Source organism: Lissotriton helveticus, chromosome 12, assembly GCF_964261635.1.
Source record: "Lissotriton helveticus chromosome 12, aLisHel1.1, whole genome shotgun sequence".
In the NCBI taxonomy this organism is placed as follows: domain Eukaryota; kingdom Metazoa; phylum Chordata; class Amphibia; order Caudata; family Salamandridae; genus Lissotriton; species Lissotriton helveticus.
In genome coordinates, this window is record NC_136073.1 from 581323323 (window position 1) to 581346640 (window position 23318).

General features: G+C 43.6%; 1 protein-coding gene across 3 annotated transcripts in view; it reads right to left on the bottom strand.

Moving 5' to 3' along the window:
- The window catches only part of DRC7 (dynein regulatory complex subunit 7), a 323191-nt gene that overhangs the window by 163747 nt on the left and 136126 nt on the right, over nt 1–23318 (bottom strand). For all 3 annotated transcript variants that reach the window (XM_078669530.1, XM_078669529.1, XM_078669531.1), the window contains exon 10: nt 14257–14385. In XM_078669530.1, the coding sequence (XP_078525656.1) occupies nt 14257–14385 (129 nt within the window). The remainder of the gene's footprint in view (nt 1–14256; nt 14386–23318) is intronic.

Genomic DNA, 23318 nt, shown 5'->3' on the forward strand with positions numbered 1-23318 from the left:
CCAAGCCATGTCTTTCCCAGACCGCAATCAAGCATCCAAGGACCGGTTTCTGGCTATCAGCCTTCATCAGCCTGGATAGCTTGACTCCAGTGGTGTGGAGAGCCTGGGACTCACGTCTGAGCATACCCAGCCCACTCGGGGTGAAAATTGCAAAAAACACAGTTGATGGACAGAATGTAGAACAATGTCATACATTCACCCCAGTATAAGGATCTGGGCCTAAATCCATCGTTTTTGTGCACTCCACACCACCCTGGGTTAGACACTGGCTATGTGCAAATCAGCTCTGACCCTGTGCTTGATTCCGGTCTGGGAAAGACATGGCTTGGTAGTTCGGACTGGACTGTTCCCATGAGGCAGGGGGTCAGAGCTGATTTGCGTATAGCCAGTGTCTAACCCAGGGTGGTGTGGAGTGCAAAAAAACGATGGATTTATGCCCAGATCCTTGTACTGGGATGAATGTATGACATTGTTCTACATTCTGTCCATCAACTGTGTTTTTTGCAATTTTCACCCCGAGTGGGCTGGGTATGCTCAGACGTGAGTCCCAGGCTCTCCACACCACTGGAGTCAAGCTATCCAGGCTGATGAAGGCTGATAGCCAGAAACCGGTCCTTGGATGCTTGATTCCGGTCTGGGAAAGACATGGCTTGGTAGTTCGGACTGGACTGTTCCCATGAGGCACAGGGTCAGAGCTGATTTGCATATAGCCAGTGTCTAACCCAGGGTGGTGTGGAGTGCAAAAAAACGATGGATTTATGCCCAGATCCTTGTACTGGGATGAATGTATGACATTGTTCTACATTCTGTCCATCAACTGTGTTTTTTGCAATTTTCACCCCAAGTGGGCTGGGTATGCTCAGACGTGAGTCCCAGGCTCTCCACACCACTGGAGTCAAGCTATCCAGGCTGATGAAGGCTGATAGCCAGAAACCGGTCCTTGGATGCTTGATTCCGGTCTGGGAAAGACATGGCTTGGTAGTTCGGACTGGACTGTTCCCATGAGGCACAGGGTCAGAGCTGATTTGCATATAGCCAGTGTCTAACCCAGGGTGGTGTGGAGTGCAAAAAAACGATGGATTTATGCCCAGATCCTTGTACTGGGATGAATGTATGACATTGTTCTACATTCTGTCCATCAACTGTGTTTTTTGCAATTTTCACCCCGAGTGGGCTGGGTATGCTCAGACGTGAGTCCCAGGCTCGCCACACCACTGGAGTCAAGCTATCCAGGCTGATGAAGGCTGATAGCCAGTAACCGGTCCTTGGATGCTTGATTCAGGTCTGGGAAAGACATGGCTTGGTAGTTCGGACTGGACTGTTCCCATGAGGCACAGGGTCAGAGCTGATTTGCATATAGCCAGTGTCTAACCCAGGGTGGTGTGGAGTGCAAAAAAAACGATGGATGTATGCCCAGATCCTTGTACTGGGATGAATGTATGACATTGTTCTACATTCTGTCCATCAACTGTGTTTTTTGCAATTTTCACCCCCAGCAATGTGGGCATTGTGTTCCAGTGCTCCCTGACATGGAAAAAGTTGTTGGGCCCAAATCTATAAGGTAAGCAACTTCTTGTGCAGGTGGCTCGATCATATTCTTTGGCATATGTTGAGCTTTGCATTGCTCTAATGCCGCCCACTTGGATCAAACATCTGATTTGAATCCATCGGAAATCCATCGGAAAAAGATAAAAGCTAATCTGAGACCCCTGATTAACAACATGTAGGTCTAGAACTCATTTTCTTTCTTTTTTTAAAACTTTCTATTCATTTTGTTCAACAATCAGGAGATATAGAATGGCATTTCCAGCACAGAAGAGTTGCATGTGACAGATTAAAAATCATTACAGGTTTGTAGCAAGCATGGTTATGATTCAAGCTGAACATACAGTGCAGCATGCAACAGCAAATACGGACAGTTCATAACAAATATACATGCTTTCCTCGCAGATGTCCTTTCATGTATTGGCACAGATCATGTGAAACAGGAGTCTTTACCTCATCTCAACGCCACCCCTCGCATACAAGGTGTGTAACGGGGCCGACAAACGAGCAGGGTAGGCCACCATGCGGAACCTATTACACTACACCACTTGCCTCCCCATTCGCATCTTTATCACTCCTCGCACGCGCAAAGTACTCCTGGTATGGGCCCCATTTACCTTTTGGGCAGTTATAAGGTGGCATAAGATCGTGGTAAGCATCTGATTGGGTATTGCAATGCATTATGTCAGCATGCCACTCTTTCACAGTGGGAAGGGGATCCCACAACCAGCCCATAGCTGTTATACATCGCGCCAATAGCAGGCTTAGGACCACAGGTCACCGGTAGTCCTTCGGGCGTCCTTGTCACTTGTCATAACCTAGGAGGGCTACTAGCAGTGTACGGGCCACAGCCTCCCCTGTGATCTCCTCCAGTACCTGGAATTTCGTGAGCCAGAAGCGCTGCACACCACTAAGTCCTCTTCTTAAGCGTATGGCAACTTGGGTAAAAAAATCATTGAGTTGTAAAACCACCCTACTTGCTGGAACTACACCCGAGTTACTAGGATTGAAACTATGTAAAGACAACTCCTGCCTCTAAATTTTGAATGTTTATAATAGACCCTAGGGCAAGTAGAAGGAATCCTTGACATTAATCCTTTTGAAAATCAGCAAAACTTCTTGCCTTTTGAAGCCTACACAATAGTGGCAGGCAATTTTAATGTTACAATGGAACCCTTGGATAGCCATATTTCATCCATATTCACGAGCAGGACGTCTCATGGAATATTCCAAGATTGGGCATCTCCCAAGTAAAAAAATGCTCAACTCTGGCTTTAAAATGACTGGTTATTACATTAAGAAGTGGGCTAAGAGCGGGCAATGGGAGGTCGTGTCAACCCAAGAAAGCGCAATAACCTTTAGATGTGCAAATAACACAAGTAGAATAGATTCTATATTTATTTCCTTGCACCTTTGGGCCTATATGGGTGACTACTTGATAGTAGTGGGAAGAGTATATAGTGACCACAATTCCCTGATGTTGGAACTCACTGGTCCATTTACATCCCACATAGAAGCGATTAAGCCTAGTATATTAGGGAAAGCAGTCCTAACTAACAACATAAAGGCCTTAAAATGGGAGTGTATCCAGGCCCATCCCTGATTATGCCCCCCCATCCACCCCGCTACCAGCTCCTTTAGAAAAAGGATAACGGCGGCAACTTTATCAACCCGGACAAGCACTGCTAAATAGTGTTTCCATACAGATTTCCTACCTGGATGCTCTCGACGCGACGACTGTTCCCCAGGACTGCCTCGGACCCTGGGCTGCCGGCTGAAGTGGATGCGGAGCCCCGAGCTTGCTGTGAGCAGACCACCCCGGATCGGGCATCATGCCCTGGTTGCGGTAACGAAACTGTCCCCATCTGTGGCGGTGCCAATCGATCGCTAGACCGGATCCTGGGAGACATCGATCTCGGGGTCTGGGGGACGAGCCCACTCCAATCTGTGAGCTCCGTGCCTCCCGAGCCTGTTTGTTTGTGCAGATGGTCGCCGCGCTAGAGCGCCGAGGTGTAGCCTTGGAACGTTGGTCTCGGGAGAGGGTGCGCTCGGGTTTCCGACCTCCGAGCCTCCTGGAGCCTGCTTCTCTGGGGACGCGGAGTCCCATGGCGGCCTTGGTCCATGCCTGATCGCGTCGAGCGGGCCGCTCTGCCCCCACCCCTCCGCGCCGGCTGAGTCTCCTGGAGCCTCTCGGAGGTTCTATTCAGACCCGGCGTCACGTAACAGCCACTCGCCGGGCCGTAGGTCTTCTGAGGCAGAGCCCGACCGGAGCCGTGCGGAGAGTTCCCGTTGGGCCGACCCCTGATCGGATGAGCTGGTCTGCTTTCAACGTTTTCACGACCCGAAGGTCAGTCTCAGGCGAGACCGTTTGATTTGATTTGAATTGCACATACCGAATCATTTACTGAATGGGCAGAGTGTCCCATCAAGATAATAGACAGGGAGACCCCTCGACGTCCTGGCTCCAGGAGTGGGTCAGATTTCGGAATTTGTGACTGTACAGTACAGCTGTTGGTCGGTTGCACTGCGGTTTTTATTGCCCCCAGCCATTTTGAACACAAAACTGCTTCTCCATTCTGCCTCAAGCATATTCCCCACGAAAATGGCAGCAACTGGTAATGGTAATAGAAACAGGACTGCACCAAAAAAAAAAACAAGGGTCTACAGCAGCTCCCTGAGCCTGGCTCGGCAAGGTGGCGGCGATCTTGGACTGGCTCTGACCCGGAACAGCAGTCAATGACCGACTTGTTGGATTTGAAAAAGCTTTGGACTGCAATATACTTCAAAGATTATGTCACTTCTACAGGACCACCCCGGAGTTGTGCTTTTGATAAGTTAGCCCGACATATGATGTCCACTAGCTCTAGTGGGCACCTTGCACCAGTCTAATTCAACCCTTCTTGATGGTGGCTGTAAAGCCTACCCTATAGATAGCAATCCTAGTGTAGCCTAGACCAGCAATCAATAGGCTAAGACGTCAGAGAGCATGTGAAGCCAGTTGTTTTACTATGTATAATCCTTTGATTACCAAATGAAAGGACACCACACAAGGTTTATACCATATCTATATGTATTTATTCTAAACTCAAACCGTCTGCACTCTTTATGAGATCAAAGGTCAAGGTACATTGCTGGATTCTCAATTAGCATACGTTAAGTTGCACAAATACAGCTATGCCCTAGGGGCCTCACTAATCATATACTAAAAAAAAAATGGTATAAGAACCACATCTGGAATACAAAGCTGGCATAGGGCATAGGGAATTGCTGGGACTTCACTATACAACCAAAGATTTGGAAGTAGAAGGTCCACAGGTGACACCTGTAGTATCTAAACACAGCAGCGGGTTACCATTGACTTATAATAACGTAACCTTTGTGCGATATCTATGCAGCTTATACTGTATTTTTGCTGTTGTTTATTCTCCTTAGCCGACTCACTTACCTCCCATTTTTAGTTTACTGCACATATTACTCAGTCCTATTATTTATCCATGAATGCACTTTTTGACGTGTTCTATTATTTTTGTTTATTTTATATGATTTTGCTGTCTGTTGTTGTTTATTTGATCTGATTATGTTGTCCCCCCATTGGTTGTTCTCTTATTTTGCTCTCCCCCATTTCCTTGCAATTCTGCTTTGGCTTAATGTACCTCTTCCATAGTTCCGCCTTTCTATTTTCCTGTTATGATTAATCTTACGGTTTAATCTGCGTGCTTCCTCGCTCTCTACATTCTCTCCTAATCATGCCTCCCCCCTCTCTCTCCCCTTCTTCCTCAGTATCACCTATCTCGAAACTTGGCCCCAATTCCTGGTCTATCCTCTACCCTTCCCACCTCACCAAGCATGGTAAGAAAAACTTCAAACACAAGGTCCTCAGTCTCCACCATGAAATCTTATCTGATGATTTCCATAATACACTTAACTCCTCCTTAATCACCAACTACACCTTCTTCTCCAAACGCCTTCCAAATGGAAAAGCCTATTTCTTCAACACCTCCCGATCACTAACTCTCGCAATATTCTGTACGGTCTAAAACTCTCCACCACTCCCTCCTCCTCCTTTCCTGGAGAAATTGATATTTCCATCTTCAAATCTGGTAATATTCTCATGCAAGCATCTGAAAATCACCTCTACATCTTCGAACTCCACTTTAGTGCCTTATCCCAATCCCTCGATGAATCCCCCCTCCCACCCCCTCATCCCCTAGTTCCACTATCTCCCCCCCTTGTCTCCTACCCCCCTAACTCTTCTCTCTGATCTACCTACAACCTCTCCCAACTGTGACGTCTACTCCCAACCTACACTGTCTACTCGAACTCTCAAAACCGTTACTATCATTGACACCCTACTCCCCCCTGCCCCACGTTCCCTCCTGTCTGATTCACCCACTCTTCCACCCAGCCCTGTTGCCCACACTCAACTGCAGCTGTCTCCCCTAGTTGACTGCTTTATTTCCAGCTCTGACTCCCTTCACCCACGTTCCCCCTTATCTCTCCTTACTGTCTCCCCCTCCTCTTCCACTATTCATGATGTTCTCTCTCAATCACTACTAACCACCCCCACTCTTAACTGTATAAACGGTAACGACACCCTTACCTCCCAATCACCTAGTTTTTCTGCCTCTCTCACATCCACCTCTACCAGTGATTCTCTCACCCCCTACCCCCCACTGTCCCTTCCCCACCCTCTTCCATCCTTGACTCACACCCATACGTCCTCGCTCCCTCACCCCTCTATCCCTCAACATCACCCTCTTCCATCCTTGCCTCCCAACCCATCCCCTCTATCACTCAACACCACCCTCTTCCTTCCTTGACTCCCAACCCTACTTCCCCGCTCCCCCACACCTCAATACCCCAGCACCACCCTCTTCCTTCCTTGCCCCCCACCCCTACGCCCTGCCTCTGCCTCCCTCAATTAAGGGCTACTCCACTCACTTCTCTTAAGCCTTCTAACTTGTTTGATACTCCTGTTAACGGCACGCCCACTCCTGCCTCCCCTACAACCTCGCAGTCTTTAAGCTCTACCGAACACTCCACTCCCTGTGATCTCCCCCTGAACAAACCCCCTCCATCCTCCTCTTCTGACAACTCTCCCTCGTCTCCTCCAGCCTCTTTCACGGACCCCCCTATTCTCAATAATACACCTTCGTCCATCTACCTCTCTACTTCTGACTCCCGTAACACCCACTCCATGGATGCTCTATATCCTCTCCCCCCTCGTTTAATCACCCCCCATACTCCCCCAGCAACCCTCACATCTCCTCCGCTGACTATTCCCTCTCACACTCCCTTGATCTCTCCTGCAACCCTCATTACACCTACATCCACATCTTGTACTATCCCCCCCTCATTTTACAAACGATCTTCTTAAACGCAATGCCCCAACCACTCCGATCTCCTTGGTCCCCCACCTCCTCAATACGAAACTTCCCACCCATCATAACTCCCTTCTCCTTCCACCCCCTGGTTACCCCCCTTCCTCTCCCTAATCCTAACTCCAACTCTTCACTTCTCCAAAAAACTTTTGATCCACTCCATTCACTTCTTACACTATCACTCCTTAATGTCGAACTTCTCCTTTCTTCCTTTCTTTTAGAACTCTCCTCCCTCAGATCCGATGTCTCACTCCTTACTAAAGCCCACTCTTCTGATCACGCACCCACATCTGTCCCTTCACCAAACAGCATATCATCACACATTAGCTCCCCTCTCACTTCCTCCAGCAACAGCTCCCCTAGTACTGGTAACATCGATTACTCCTCGCATAGCTCACCCCTCCCCACAAACTCCCTGACCCCACCCAAACCCATTGATCCTTCCAATGCACCCCAAACTCACACAGCATCCATGATAACCACTGCTCAACATGTTGCATACCCAATATCCTTGGAGTTAACTTATCCCCGAACCCCCCGTCTCCACTTCCCTCTTTGTCCTCTAGTCCCCCTTTCCCACAGTCTACCATCCCAGTTCTCCTAGGAACGAGCCGACTCCCCATTTACCCGACATCACCTAGACCCTCTCAACAACTAACATCTATCCTCCCTGATCCCTCCTCTCAATACCCTGACTCCTCATCCCTCTTCTGCATGTTGATTAACTGCCGATCCGCGTCTTGCCATGTGACTGATATTGCGGAAACCATTCTCAATGAAAACATAGACATTGCACTCCTTACTGAAACCTGGCTCAACCCCCGACTCCTATCCTCGACTTGCTCATTCCTCCTGGATATTCCATCAATAGGAAAGACAGAATAAAGCAAATTGGAGGTGGCCGTGCCCTAATCTTTCAAAAGGAACTTAATCTCACGCTAGTTCATCTCCAGGACCCTTCTTGCTTTGAATACCTTTGCGTTGATCTTACTGCTCCTGGCTCCTCCACCATTCGTTTACACACTATCTACCACCCCCCGGCAATCCCATCCCCTTTACCGAAGAGCTGTCTGATCTTATCACTCAATCTTTGCTCACCCACTCCAAGAATCTCTTTCTCGGCGACTAGAACATCCACTGGAATAAAAATGATGACCGTCTGTCATCCTCCTTAAAGATACCATGGACATTACTGACATGACACAACTCTGCCAATCCCCGACTCACTCTAAAGGCGCCACCCTTGATGCTATTATGACTAGCAAAGATCTGGCCTCTCTCTCAACGATTCTTCCAGTTGACTGGTCTGATCATCACCTTATCCTCTTCACTTTGAACTGCTCTGTTACTCGCCCCACCCCTATCGGCACTTTACCCATGAAACTTACTCGTAATCTTCACCTTATTCCCCCTGGCCAGTTGGAATCCTTTATCAAATCAAACTTACTCCTCCCCCCCTCCTCTCACAGCACCAATGACCTAACTGAACATTACAATAATTCTATCCTTCAAGCGCTTGACCAAATTGCCCCAATCAAACTTAAAGAACAAAAAAAAATACCTCCCAAATCCTGGTTTAACTCCGACCTTAATAATGAAAGACGGGCCCTCAGACAGTCTGAACGTTAATGGAGGAATCATCCCTCCCTGATAACCTGATATCCCTTAGAAATGCCAGAGCCAAATACAAGAAGCACATCTTCGCTGAAAAAGCCTCCTTCCTCCGTTCACAACTTGACCAGGCAAAAAACCGTCCCAGAGAACTCTTTAGCATTGTTAAAAAACAAACTTCCTCTGGTCCCCCTAAAATACCAGCCACTGTTGAAAGATGTGAAGAAATCGCCAGCTTCTTTTCGAATAAAGTCAACTCGATTGAACTATCCTTCTCTTCTTCCCCTCTCCTATTCCAATCTACCCTCAGCCAACATCACCTCCCTAACTTTCCTACTTCACCTTGCTCCTCTGCCCCTTTGTGCCACAACCTCTCTCTACCCCTCCCATCTCCACCCCACCCTGACTCTAACTTTAAGGACACCCTTACCAAAAACAACGCCTCCTGGAATGAATTTTGTCCAGTATCTGAATCTACTGTCCTCAACATCATTTCTAAACTCAAACCATCTTCACACACCAATGATCCTCTTCCCGCCCAATTGGTTCAGGAACTCAAACACATCATTGCCCCCATCTGGACCAATATCATCAATTCCTCCCTTGCCACTGGTTGTGTCCCAGCATCCCTTCAACTAGGTCAAATCTCCCCCATCCTCAAAAACCCCACCGCTGACCCTAATGATTTGAACAATCTACGTCCTATCTCAAATCTTCCCTTCCTCTCCAAAGCCCTTGAAAAATGTGTACTATCCCAGTTAGACAAACATATCACTTCCTTCAATCTCCTCAACGTTTTCCAATCTGGTTTTAGAAAAAGATGCAGCACTGAAACTGCTTTGCTCAGTATCACTGATGATATTCATCGCTCTCTTGACAAAGGTGAATCCTCCCTCCTTATCCTCCTTGACCTCTCTGCAGCGTTTGATACAGTCCACCATCCCACCCTTCTTAATACTCTCAAAGACCCCTTTGGGTTTGAGGGCATTGTTCACCAATGGTTCACCTCACATCTCCAAAATAGATCCCAACAAATTAAACTCAGTCACTGCCTCTCCAAACCCCAACCTGTCTCACTTGGGGTCCAACAAGGCTCTATCCTTTCCCCAACCCTATTTAATCTATTCATGGAACCACTCACCCTTATTCTCAAACAAGCGAATATCAGTTACCACCTCTACACTGATGACACACAACTATATTACAAGATCAAGTCCCACCAAGACATTCTTATCCTCAATGATACCTTGAATAAAGTCCAAGCCTGGTTCCATCTTAATCATCTCAAACTGAATCCCCAAAAAACTGAAATCTTCCTTTTCACTCCCAAAAACAGTTCTCTGCCTATTCAACTCTGGATCAATGATATCAAAGCACTCAACTGCTCCCTCTCCACCTCTAACTCTGTCAAATCCCTGGGTATCAGCAGTGATAAGAATCTTACTCTCATCCCTCACATTACAAATGCTGCAAAAGGTGCTCTCTTCTCCCTTCTCCACCTTAAAAAAATCAAACCTTTCATCCCAGCGGATGACTTCAAAATCGTTGTCCAATCTCTTGTATTTTCCAGAATTGACTATGAATTGACTATGGCAACTCCACCCTTGTAGGCACCCTAAAAGTCCACCTTGACCCGATTAAATCTGTTCTCAACCTGGCTGCCAGACTTATCTCTGATTGTAAACGATTTGATCACATTTCTCCTATCCTCAAAAACCTCAACTGGCTCCCGATTGAAGGTAGATCCACCTTCAAGATGGCATGTATTACTCACAAAGCCCTTCACCAAAACACCCCCTCTTACCTCTTAGACAAACTACAAAAAGCTGGTTGCTCCAGGTCCTTGAGAAGCACTAACGCCCTTGTCCTCATCCCCCCGAGACTCAAATGTAAAAAGACTCAATCACGTGCTTTCTCTGGTAATGCCCCTACGATTTGGAACTCTCTCCCCAAAGATCTCCGCTGCAACCCCTCCTACCCTCTCTTCAAAAAAAGACTCAAGGTGCTTCTTCTCAACAAATATTGGGGTACCTAACGTCGCTATAATGATTCAGTTCCCTCTCCCTCTACCCTTTTCTCTCCTATCTTTCACCGTCCCCATCTCCCTTAATTATCCCTTAATTACTCTCTTTCCTCAATTCCCGCGTCTAAGTGAAATGCCTTATCCCATGCTAGTTTTTTATTCACTTTGTAATTTTGTTTCAAGATGTTTTACCTGTCTGTAAAGCGCTCTGATACTCCTGGGTCCAGTAGCGTTATATAAAACCTTTTTAAATAAAAAAATAAAAAAATAAGGCGTAGCACCTAGCCAAATTATAAACTTTCACAAGGATTTATTTGTATCGATAAAGGATTTGACTCCCAGAGAATCTAGGAGACAAACTAGGAACCTAAATAAACAGCATCATTGGTACAACGCCAAGTGTAGAAAAGCAAAACTTTTACTGTAAGAATGCATAGAATTAGGAGATCAAGACAAGTGCCAGAGGCTCTGAAAAACTACACGTCTGAGCTTAAAAGAGCACAAAATATCTGGAAGGTTAAGGCCTGGGCAGAATTAGTACATGCAGCAAAACAGGGGGACTCAAAAACATTTTGGGCCATATTGACGCATGGCAGCCGTTCGACAGTTAGTTCAGTTGCATTTCATAATGAACACTGTAAGTGGGCCAAGCATTTCACTGATTTATATTCTATAGAGGATGGTAGTGTTCAAGCAGATAGGACTGGTTTAAACCAGTTCAGTACCAACGTGGGGTATGTAGATACTCTTGAGATAACCCATATGGATTATATACCTTCCATAGAGCTCCCAAACGCTCTCAGCTATGCAAGATATGGGATTATATCCCATTTCATTTACTACTGAGGCGCGTCCATTATTATTGTGGCACAGGCTGTGGTCAGTACCAGAGTTGGAGCCCTATAGAGCTCCACTTAGAGAGATTCTAAAACCAGAGGACCATCTGAGGATTCCATGGTTGTTGTGTGTAAAGAAAATGTTCCAATCCATCCCTCTTGATAACCTTTGGGACTCTCCAGAAGATTCTCATTTGACATCAAGGCAATTAATAAAGGAGTTGTGCAGATAATCTTTCTGGGGAGAAACTGTAAAGAACAGTAAACCAGGGTGTCTAACAGTTCAATTTCTTGACCATAAGATTGTCCCTCTGTATGAACCTTCTTTAGACGTCATCCAGGGCTCGCTCCTTGGACAGTTATATCAAAAGGTCAGATATGGGACCTTGCAAACACAGAATATACAGCTAGATGGGCAAACCCTAAGAACCCTAATACTAGCTGTCCTGTCTGTGGTACTGCTTTTGAATCACTAAGCCACATATTGTTTTTTGTGTGGCTTATAAAGCCCCAAGGATAAAATGGATCATCCCCCTTTGTAGATTACTAGATATAAGGTCACTGGGTCCAGCACTTGGGATATTAAAAACAGATACATGGGTGGTGATTGTTATTAGTTTAGGGAAATATTTACACGCAGTATGGATAATTCGGAACCAGCGGATAGAGCTTTAAAAGACAACTCAGGTTTCCAAGGTGGATATTGTAATAGGTATAGGATTCATATAGTGCAATATATTTTGAAAGAAGCCGTTAGATTAGACTGTTTGGAATGTTAACCTGTGGAATCCAACACTTGAACTTCTGTGTATAATTTGACTGGGATATAATTGACCATGTTAAATATTTGAAGTGTTTTATGAGAAGACATATGGATTTTTTTAGTTGTATATCTATGAAATGCCATTTTATCTTTTTGTATCTTTTATGAATTTTTAATCCAAAATAAACAATTAATTAGGAGTATGGCATGACTCAAGTGAGATGCGGGGAGTTTGGGGTGCAGGAATTATTTTCCTATCAGTGTATCTGGACACTTCACTGGTTTAGTAGTGCTTGGCATTCTTGGGGGTTCAGATGCTGCAGGTGCTGATGCATTTGTGGTAAATTGCCTGGGAGTACTGCACTTCTGTGGAGTTATGTTTGGAGGGAGGGTGGAGGAGGCTGGCTGAGTGGTGGCCAAGATCCACGAACTACCAAACGCCAAAATCCAGTTTAGGTCTGAGAACATACAAGCATATGTGAATAACCCCCTCAGAAATTCACCATATGCACTTTTTCTTACAAATATTCATTTTATATAGAATTCCTTCAAGACACAGATCAATGTGGTGGAATCTTCTTGCTTTCATACACTGCATCTCCTGTGAAAAATGGGCCCGATTCACAGAACTAGCTTACTACAAAATCCTAAACTTACTACTCATGGTATTCACAGAATGCACTTAGCACTGTCCTAAGTTTACGTCCGCACTCGGGCCGGAATTTCCGCACCCGGAGTGGAAGCTCCGCACCCGGAGTGGAAGCTCCACACCTGGAGCAGAATTTCCACCATCGGGCCGGTATCTCCACTTCCGGGCCGGAATACCCACAATCTAGCGTTAATTGACTATATCTGATGCATTGTGGGTATTCCACCTGAAAACGGAGATTCCCGCGAGATGGTGAAAATTCCGCTCCGGGTGTGGAGCTTACACTCCGGGTGCAGAAATTCCGGCCCGGGTGCGGACGTAATATTAGGACAGGTAATTCGGGCCGTGGATGTGACATGGACTAGGTTGTCTGTGGGGAGTCGCCGTCTTGCAAGTTAGGGACGGCGTGAAGGTTTCCCCTGCCGCCGGAGCCCATGTAGCAAATTTGACTACTCCTGAGAATTGCGGGCCCTTGAGAATTCTGGGAGAGCCCACACGGGTAAAACCGTGAGTCTTTTTTAAACACACATATCCCCACGGATAGGGTACGCCTTAGCGTGTGTACACCACCGGGGGATACTCTTTGGTCCTGAGGAATGCTGAGCTGAATAGGCAAACAACAGCAGAAACATGTCGACCTCCACATTTTAGGACACAGTGGTTCAAGTTTATTAACCACCAAGTGTCCATTTCACTTGTTTTTATTGATGCCGGCTGGCCCTTTATTAAAGTCAGTATGGGGTACAGTTGGTTATCTTTTAAACTACATACACTACACTTTGTGCACTATCTCACCACTCTTTCATGAAAAAACCCAGCTCCGCTGTAAATCAGGCGTTGCAGCACACTGGGGGAACATACGGTCTCCCCAGTGGGAACCCAATGATGAAGCATGTCACCAACTATGTTGGTGAGTGAGGGTTCTTTTAAGAAAAAAAGTTTTTTTATTTTTCACCTGATTACACCTTTCTGTGTCTTCTGTTATTTTGTGTCTTTGTACAGATGGTTGCAAAGTTGAAATTTATTTTTGTTTGCACCATTAATCACTCTTATGTTGTTGTTACGTATCTTAGGACAATCGTAAGTGTATTCTGTGAATACCATAAGTAGTAAATTTAGGATTTTGTCGTAAGTTAGTTCTGTGAATCGGGCCCCCTGTTCCCATTCTTAATTTACATTATGTATGCTATGCTTACATTACGGACGAGTCCTACAGAATTGCAAAGGAATTAGCAAACAATTGCAAATTACACATATGTGTAAATCTAATTAACAATATAAGTAAGGTACAACATTTTAAACGTAACTTTGTGGATCGGTCCCCTTCTGTTCACAACATAATGCTGACTGAAGGCAAATTTCTCTTGGTCTTTGTGGGTGAGGCCACCAACAACTGAATTTACCATATAATTGAATTTATCTGCCAGCCCCAGATTCCACCATCTTACACTCATTGTCGTAATAGACAGTATGGCGTGACACCAGCCCATCCTCCAGCAAGTACGGTGCCCACTTCTCAAGTTTGGACTTCTTATACTGAATCACCTTTTTCCCCTCTGGACTCCTGGTTTCGAATTCTGCAGGGGAGAAAGAAAGCAAGAGTTAAAAGTTGAATAGCATGGGTTGGGTGTTCAGTAAGGTTAGGCGCTATAAATTATTATACGAGTCGGTCACTTGCACTAACCCGGACCGTCTGGCAGATTTCTATTCAACAATTCGCTTACCCACCGTAACTCCAAAGCAGTGCACGGAGCTAGAGGAACACCTCCCACTATTCGAGGTCCGTGAAGCCATCAGAACTCTAGCCACGGGAAAAACCCGGTGGCCAGAAGGCTTTCCAGCTGAATACTACAAAGTATTTGCCCTGGTATTGTCCCCCCAACTGCTCACACTTTACATTGGGTTCCTCTTGGCCTCCTCCATTCCTAGCTCCTTATGCAAGGCCCTGCTCATATCTGCCTAACCGGACAGAGACCCTACCGTCTTGGGCACCTACCGTCCACTGGCGCTCCTTAACATTAATTATAAGATATATGTTGTGTGGTTTAATTCTCTTTAAAACTTATTTATAATGCTGTAGTAAATTGATACTTGTATAGCGCACTACTCACCCGCAAGGGTCTCAAGGCGCTTGTACGAATACCGCTGTGGAACCCGTCCTGGCTTTCCCTGTGAGGTGTCCACTCCTGGGCACCCCCAAGGTGGAGGCCAGGCATCTTTAGCGTTGTGGGGGCTGTTGTGGAGATTAAGCAAGCTATTGCCCAGAGTTGCAGAGTGGGACTCCATGATTGGAATAGGCACCGAGGCGAGAATTCTCAGGTCCGTGGAATTTTGAGCCCAAGACCCGCCGAGGCGGGGAATTGAACCCTGGTCCCGGGCTAGACTTCTGCATCAGGGTCTGCCGCTCTAACCATTGAGCCACACTTCTCCAGTAAAAAAATGTCCTTTAAAGAATGTGCACTGGTACATTTTGGCGCAAGAGAAATAAGAGAGACCCATCTTTAATGCAGTTATGATAAATCCTGCAGATCATCGCACCGTGAATATTCACTGACTGCGATAGACCAGGCTCGGTTGAGTGGCTGTTGAGCTACTACATTCCAGTTCTCTCTGCTTCCCCCTACCTGCACCCCTCCCGGCAACCTACCTCAACCATCACGAACACCAAAGTCAACAGTACCACAGTACATCAACAACATTTTTTTGCTGTCCAAAGAAGATGGCCTGTTTATGCATTGTAATTTGTCAATACCACCTTACAGGTAGTGCAATAGTTTCATTTCCGTCCTTGGATACACACCTAAGAAGTTCCTCCAAGGGTGTATGGTGAAGAAAACACCCGTCCTAAGCTGAAAGGGTTCTGAAGCAGTCCATTGCATAATTAATTATCATATATGCTGCAAGAATTCATAATACGAAATACTGGCAAATGTATGCACATCCGGGCATATAGCATCTGTGTATATGCACACAAGAGAAACGTGCATGATGCCAAACACTCTACTTTTCGCATGCTACGAGACACAAAAGTTTAAATTTGAGGTAATCTTTCACTGAAAAGAAGCACAAAATGATGTGCTGCACAAATTTACCAGAAAGGGGTGGTCTCCATATTGTAACCTCAAAATCATTCTGCATCACAGTCAAGAATTGCTAGTGGGTATTGTGGAAGGATCCGAACTCCGACCAAACAGAAGTATGTCTATCTAATTCCAAGCTAGAGAGATTCCTTACCAAATGGAAGCAAGAGGCTTGATAAAAGAAAGTATCAGACTTCCTACAGGCTTTGGTACCAATATGATACCATCTTTGACAAGTATTGCTGATCAGGGATACCTTAACTTATTGAAATGAAGCACAATAATGATCAGAAGGGAATGAATGAATAGAACTGATTCTTCATGCTTCATTTATTGCAAGAAGGGAAAAGTGACCATCATGGGCATCTGAGCTGAAGTCAAGGATAATCAATCGGCTCTTCCTCTGATCCCATTCGACTTTACCAGGAAAAGCATCTTTTTAAAAATATAAGTCCATCATAGGTACATTTTCTTTTCTTTTTGTTTAGCAGCATACATTTAACTCGAATATCAACAAAGTAAGTTTATCCTCCTATGACCCTTTTCTTTTTTCAAATCGAAAAGAGGAAGTAATTAGGCAGATAGGCAGGACAGCTTTACACAGAGGAAAAACACACATTTCTTTTAATACACTAGGTTGACCAGGCTTTGCTGGAAAATATAGATTTATCACTAGAAACTCAGTTACTCGAGGCTGAGGCTAGTATAAGGCGTTAATAATATTTGAAGATGACCTCACAGTTTTCCCAATGGTTTCCATGATGGAGAACCAGGATTGTTCTTTGTAAATGTGTGTACTGATCTCCAGGTCGCTGCTCTGCAAATTTCAGCCATAAGTATATTGCTTGTGTGGACAATAGTAGACAAATTCCTTCTAGCAGGATGTGCCATGGGTATTCCTGAAACAAACGTGTTTACCTTTTTGTATCAATTGATGCTACAAAATATGATCTAATGGCTTTGGGATGCTTCAAATTTGCCAAACCCTGTTCACATAATTGCCAGAAAGACCTACTCTGGTCTCTTTTGTTTTGCTCAGTTGCAGTCGAAGAGTCCATTTCACATCTAGGGCACATCTAGGGCACCAATAGAATTTTTTGCTGGATAGGAAGTATTTTGTAAAAGAAATGTACGGAGCTAGAGTTCAGATTTGAACATCTGAAAACACTTTCAGTAGGAATGTTAGATAGGTTCTTAACAACCTGCAGAACACTGTGTAAGGATTTTTAAAGCACTGCTCCTGCATCCTACTAACTATGGCACTTTTAACATGTAATCAATAATGCTCCATACAACCAGAGTGGGTAATGGTGAGGATGAATTAGGGATGCGAATGTTTAGATGTCTGAAGTAGTCTTTCTGCTGAGGATGATTGCAGCAGGAATCCTCTCCTCCTTTTAGTCTTCCACTGGTGATACTTATTTCTCCACTGCTGCTTTTGTTGAATTTTGTGTTGCTAATACAGCTGATGGCCCCACTGGCCTCAGTAGCAATCCTACTCGTTTGACTGTGCTGGGCTCTGCTATTGTTTTGTGCACAGTATATATGCCATGGCAATAACCATATGTGCATGAATCAGCCACATTCTATGCTTATGATCTGGTTAGTGATCAGCATTTCATTAGTTTCAATCTTTATCAAGATTTGCCTTTTTTCCTTGGGTGAATCTTCAGAGTACTTTTGCCATAAGACACTATCAATCCAATTCAATTCAATATAAACTTTATTCGGTTTTTCACAATTAAAAAACATAAAAGTATACTAAAACACAGCCCTGCAGTACAGATTTAGTCATTAATACATCATATAAAAAAACAGAGAACATATAATCGTTAGCAGCCCTAATACATAAAGATTGTACTCGCATTTCTTGTTTATAAATTTAAAATCAAGACATAAATATAACAAATAATTAATCAAAACTGGCCCTAGACTTGATTGCAGACTTTAAAAAACCGACAATAAAAGGGATACAATCTTCCCTCAATAGTTGCAGAAACAGGAGAGCTGGCCGAGCCTGTATAAAATTCATTTTTTTTAAAACAGGAATTAAAAAATATTTTCGGGGGACATCATAAAACTTACATAGAAACATAAAATGTAAAATATCCTGTGGGGACATCTCGTCGCAACCACAGGGTGCTAAATGTTGGCCTTTCCTGCAGCCCCTTGGTACAGCACGGTACAAAAGGGGGTGGTGATGGACGGAGCATCTGAATCAATCAAACACTCACACCCAGTCAACAGATCTGGGTTTGATCCATCACCGTTCTTTAGCCCACTCTGCCACCCCAGTTCAGACATGGCCATATGCAAATCAGTCTGACCCTGTGCCTCATGGGAACAGTCCAGCCCGAACTGCCAAGCCATGCCTTCCCTGGACCGGAATTAAGCTTCCTACGGTGATGGATCAAACCCAGATCTGTTGACTGGGTGTGAGTGTTTGATTGGTTCAGATGCTCCGTCCATCACCACCCCCTTTTGTACCGCTTTGTTTGCCATAAATTGGCAGGTTATGCTCAGACGTGAGTCCCTTGCTCACTTTGCCACTGGATTCAAGCAAGCCTGGCTGAAGACGGCTGTAATGCCAGAAACTGGTCCTAGGAAGCTTGTTTCCGGTCCAGGGAAGGCATGGCTTGGCAGTTCGGGCTGGACTGTTCCCATGAGGCACAGGGTCAGACAAATTTGCATTTGGCCATGTCTGAACTGGGGTGGCAGAGTGGGTTTAAGAACGGTGATGGATCAAACCCAGATCTGTTGACTGGGTGTGAGTGTTTGATTGGTTCAGATGCTCCGTCCATCACCACCCCCTTTTGTACCGCCTTGGTACAGCAAGCAGGAGATGAAATAGATCTAAACGAAACCTGGTCAACAGATAGCGATCATAATTCATGAGGCCCCCCAGTAGATATTTTTTTTTTTTGAAACAACAATGGTCCTGTGCATGAAAGAATTATCAAACAATAAATATAGACGAAATCAGACCTATATTTTGGAAAGACTTGTCCAGCCGGACAGAGGTCCTTCAAGTTTACTGAATAAACAATGATTACAAAAGTAGAACAAGAATACCTTCCACAGAACCCCTGTGTGGTACACAAGCCTGTGCCCAACACTCGCGGGGTGATTACCGTTAGTGAAGATAGGAAAGGTTTGAAGGCAAAAACAAGCGTTTTTCTGTATTACAAATACATTGCACAGAAAATATCATTTAGCACCGTTACAACAATCTATACAATCAAACATCTGTATAGGGTGCATACAAATTAATACAATCAGAAAAAGTGAGGGGGAAAAAAATTAAAAAGTGGCAATTAATGCTTTCTCGACGCGAGTTTCGGCGTTTAAACCAACGCCTTCATCAGGAGCCACATAAACAATTCTGAAATACATAAATAAATTAACGTAAGAAACACATAAACATTCAATTGTTTATAAAAACACCATACTTGCAAAAACATTAAAAAATGTTTTCGTGTTCGACACAAAAACATTTTTTTACATTTTTGTATGAACTTTGAGACATTTTTGATTGACATTCTTTATTGATATGTTTATATTTCTTTGTATAAATTATTTTTAGTATTGTAACAATTGTCTGCTTTGTCTAAAACCTTTTTTTTAAATTTGTATAGCTACAATATGCTTTTAAAAGGAATATCATTAAAAAGAATATAATTTTTAACATTTGTGTTGTTTTGGTGTTCGATAAATTAGCTTCTCCCATGTTTAATAATCGAGAAATGATATTACACATATGATTATTTTACCTGTTCCAGAGATTATCAAATTTTAAACAGGGGGTCCTTGTTGTTTACACTATATTTCCCACAGCTTGTCTGTGCAGGGCCTTGCTTTGTAATTGTTTATTGATTATTATTGTCAAATATTTGAGCAGTTGCTATCTTTGTTGATAATTTTGTCGTTTTTCCATTTTCCCTCCTGCCCCTATTTTTAATCCAAATTACCCTTTTTGTCTCCAAACCCCCCCCCCTCCCTTATCCCTTTTTTTAATTTGCCTTGTCCTTTTTCTTCTATTAGTGATGGCCCAGCTCAAAACCTTCGGCTTCTCTGATGAAGAATTTGCGACTTTAGTTGGTACTTCAGTCATCTCTAGCAACACCAATGTAAATATCAGAGGTAATGATGAAGGTAGGAAGCTCTTAGATCTTAAAAAGAAACTCATCAGGATGGAAGCCCATGGTGAGTTCATGATATCCTATTTGAAAACGGGCATTATCCCAGTTGGTCTACGTGTACGAAATGTACCTGGCCTCTTTGTGCACCATAGACCTTTTTTAGAGAAATGGAGTTTAATAGCCAATAGATGTTCCCGCGATTTGATGTTATTAATCGTGGAAACATCTAAAGAATTGGCAGCAACAATAAAAATTGAAATCGAGGAACTTGAAGAGAAGCTGAGACAATTGAGTGGGGTAGATGAAGCAAAATAGAGAATAGAGGAATATAATAGGGAACTAGAATCCTTTGCCACCTACCTAAATAAACGGAAATTAGATAAACTTAATAAAGATAAGAGATTCTATACGGAAGAAATAGCTTATCCGTTTCTAGGCAAAGAATTCTATAAGCAGAACCACTATATAGATGACTCTAGAAGTGTCCCACAGAGAGTGAACAATTTCACCGATACATCAGACTCTGAAGGTGAGGGTTCAAGTAATAATTATTATGAACCGGATGGAGGTTTCCAATCTTATACAACATTAGGTCCACAACAGCGTCCTTTTTTATCGAACAGGGGGCCTCGTCGAGGCCGTCCAAGAGTAAGATTTCAGGGACAGAACAGAGGCAATTTTCAGACGACTCAGCCACATCAGATGCAGCATCAACATCATCAGCATCAACATCAGCAACAAGAGCCCCAATTCATAAGGGAGACCCGGAACAGGCAATACTGGGGTCAAGGAATATAATTCCTATCTTTAATTTGTCATCTGTTCAACTTGACATTCCCAGTGAAGCTCTCTTATCTAAGGGTCTCTCATTTGTGCCACATGCCCCTGTGAATACCTTTGAACTATACAGGGACATCATCTCCTTCTTTAGGAAGATTAGGCTAAAAAAGTGTTTCCAAGCTCAAGAAGAGACAAACAATGATCAAACATCCCAACAGATATTGTCATTACCATCTACGTTTAGCCCAGGTCTAGAACAGTTAGGTCCAGAAGTGGCCGCTTTTGAATTAGTGGTTCTACAGAAACTCGACAGGACGCTTCGATTTATTCCTAAGCCATTATACAACTTAAGCAAGGATGAATCATTAGCTTTGAAAGGACTATCTGAAAACACAAGTTGGTTATCAAAGGGTGTGATAAAGGAGGGGGTATCGTAGTGCTTGACTCAAATAAATATGAAAGCAACATGATTGCTATGCTAGACGATAACTCCACACTATCTAAAGATCAGGTCTAATCCCATAAATAACATCATAAAAAAGATTAGACACCTAACAAATGAAGCTCTTAACAATGGAGATATTAGCGTAAAAGAACATGAGTTCTTGAATGTAAGCAAAAATAAAACAGCGTGTATCTACGGTTTACCGAAGATACATAAGAATGCAGAAAATCCCCCTTATTGACCCATTGTATCCACGATTGGAACTCCAACGGAACCCCTGTCAAAGTTTATTGACCATTTTTTAAGACCTTTCATACCAAAAATTTGATCATATGTTAGAGATTCTGGACATATGATCAATAAAGTTGAAAATCTGATATTCATGCCAAACAGAGACATAATGCTCATTATGGACATTGAGTCTCTCTATAGTAATATCCCTTTGGATGAAGCAATTAGAAAAACAGACTTGTTTATCGATAGGCACAATATAGTCTGTCCCAAAACATTCCTTATTGATTGTCTTTTAATTGTCTTGACAGACAATACAATTGAATTTGGAGATTTGCTTTATCGCCAACGCAGAGGAGTGAGTATGGGCGCTTCGGTGGCCCCCTCAATAGCGAACATATATATGTCCGCTTTTGAGGATAGGTTCATCTACAATGAATTGGCACCCTTCTTTGAATCTGTTTCCCATTGGTCCAGATATATAGATGACATCTTTTTTTATCTGGACCAATGGGAAAGATTCCTTGCTGGAATTCTTGGAATGGATTAACTTAACCGATGAAAATCTAAAATTCACCGCTCAGTATAGTACTGATCAGGTAGAATTTCTTGATTTGCTAATAAGAGAAAATGACTCTAAGCTAGAAGTAGATTTGTTTACAAAACCTACGGCACGTAACACCGTACTTCATTTTAGTAGTTTCCATCCAAAGAGCCAGCGTGAAAGTATTCCTTTTTCTCAATTTCTCAGGGTGCGCAGAAATTGTACGAATCTCGCTGATTATGATAGGCAGGCTACCATAATGAGAAAAAAGTTTTTGGAACGTGGATATCCACATAGGCTCGTGAGAAGCTCGTATAAGAGGGCACGCTTTTACGACCGCGAGGCCTTATTGACACCCAAAGCCATGCCGTCTAAAGATCAACTTGTTTGCGTTACCACCCATTCTACCATGAACGAGCGTGTGAGACAGATTATTAATGCCAGTTGGCATATTTTAAACTGTAACCCCAATTCAGAGAATATCCTTGTTAAGCCAATGTTTGCACACAAAAGGAATAAAAACCTAAAGGATAAAATTGTACACTCCAGATTTGGAACAACACAGACGAAGAATAATCTCAGTCAAAGATCCTTACTGAATAATGTTCCGATACGAGGAACAATTAAGTGTTCCTCATGCAAATCGTGTAACAATATCATCGGAGGTGCTGAATTTGTACATAATGGCTTTGCCACTAAGGCCAATGATATCTGGAATTGTAAAACGGCAAACGTGGTTTATTTCATTTCTTGTATATGTGGCCTTGGTTATGTTGGAGAAAACTGTAGGCCAATCCAGATACGTTTAACTGAACATAGATCAGCCATTAAGACAAAAAAACTGACAGCACCTTTAGTGAAACATTTTTTGGAAAAGAATCATAGTCCAGAGGACTTCCAATGGCGCATCCTTGAGAAAATAAGAACTCCGGATGGTAAAGGGGGATGCGCCATCAGAAAGAAAAGGGAAGTCTACTGGATTTTTGTTCTTAACACCTTTAAGAAGGGATTAAATAATGATATTCCGTGGGAGAATGCGATATTTTAATTAACTTATCGCATTATTAGTGGTATTTTATATCTTGCCTCCCCGCTTTAGCTATGTATATCAGATTGCTCCTTACTGGTTAGGGGTTTTATGCGATCTTAGATGTGATCTTAGATCTTTTGATTATGAGCCAGATATTATATAGTTTTCCGATAGCTTTTGTGGATAGCAATAATCTAAAACTGACATGGAGGTCTATATAACCTCATAGTATTTTATTGTATTTTTCTTTATCATCATCAC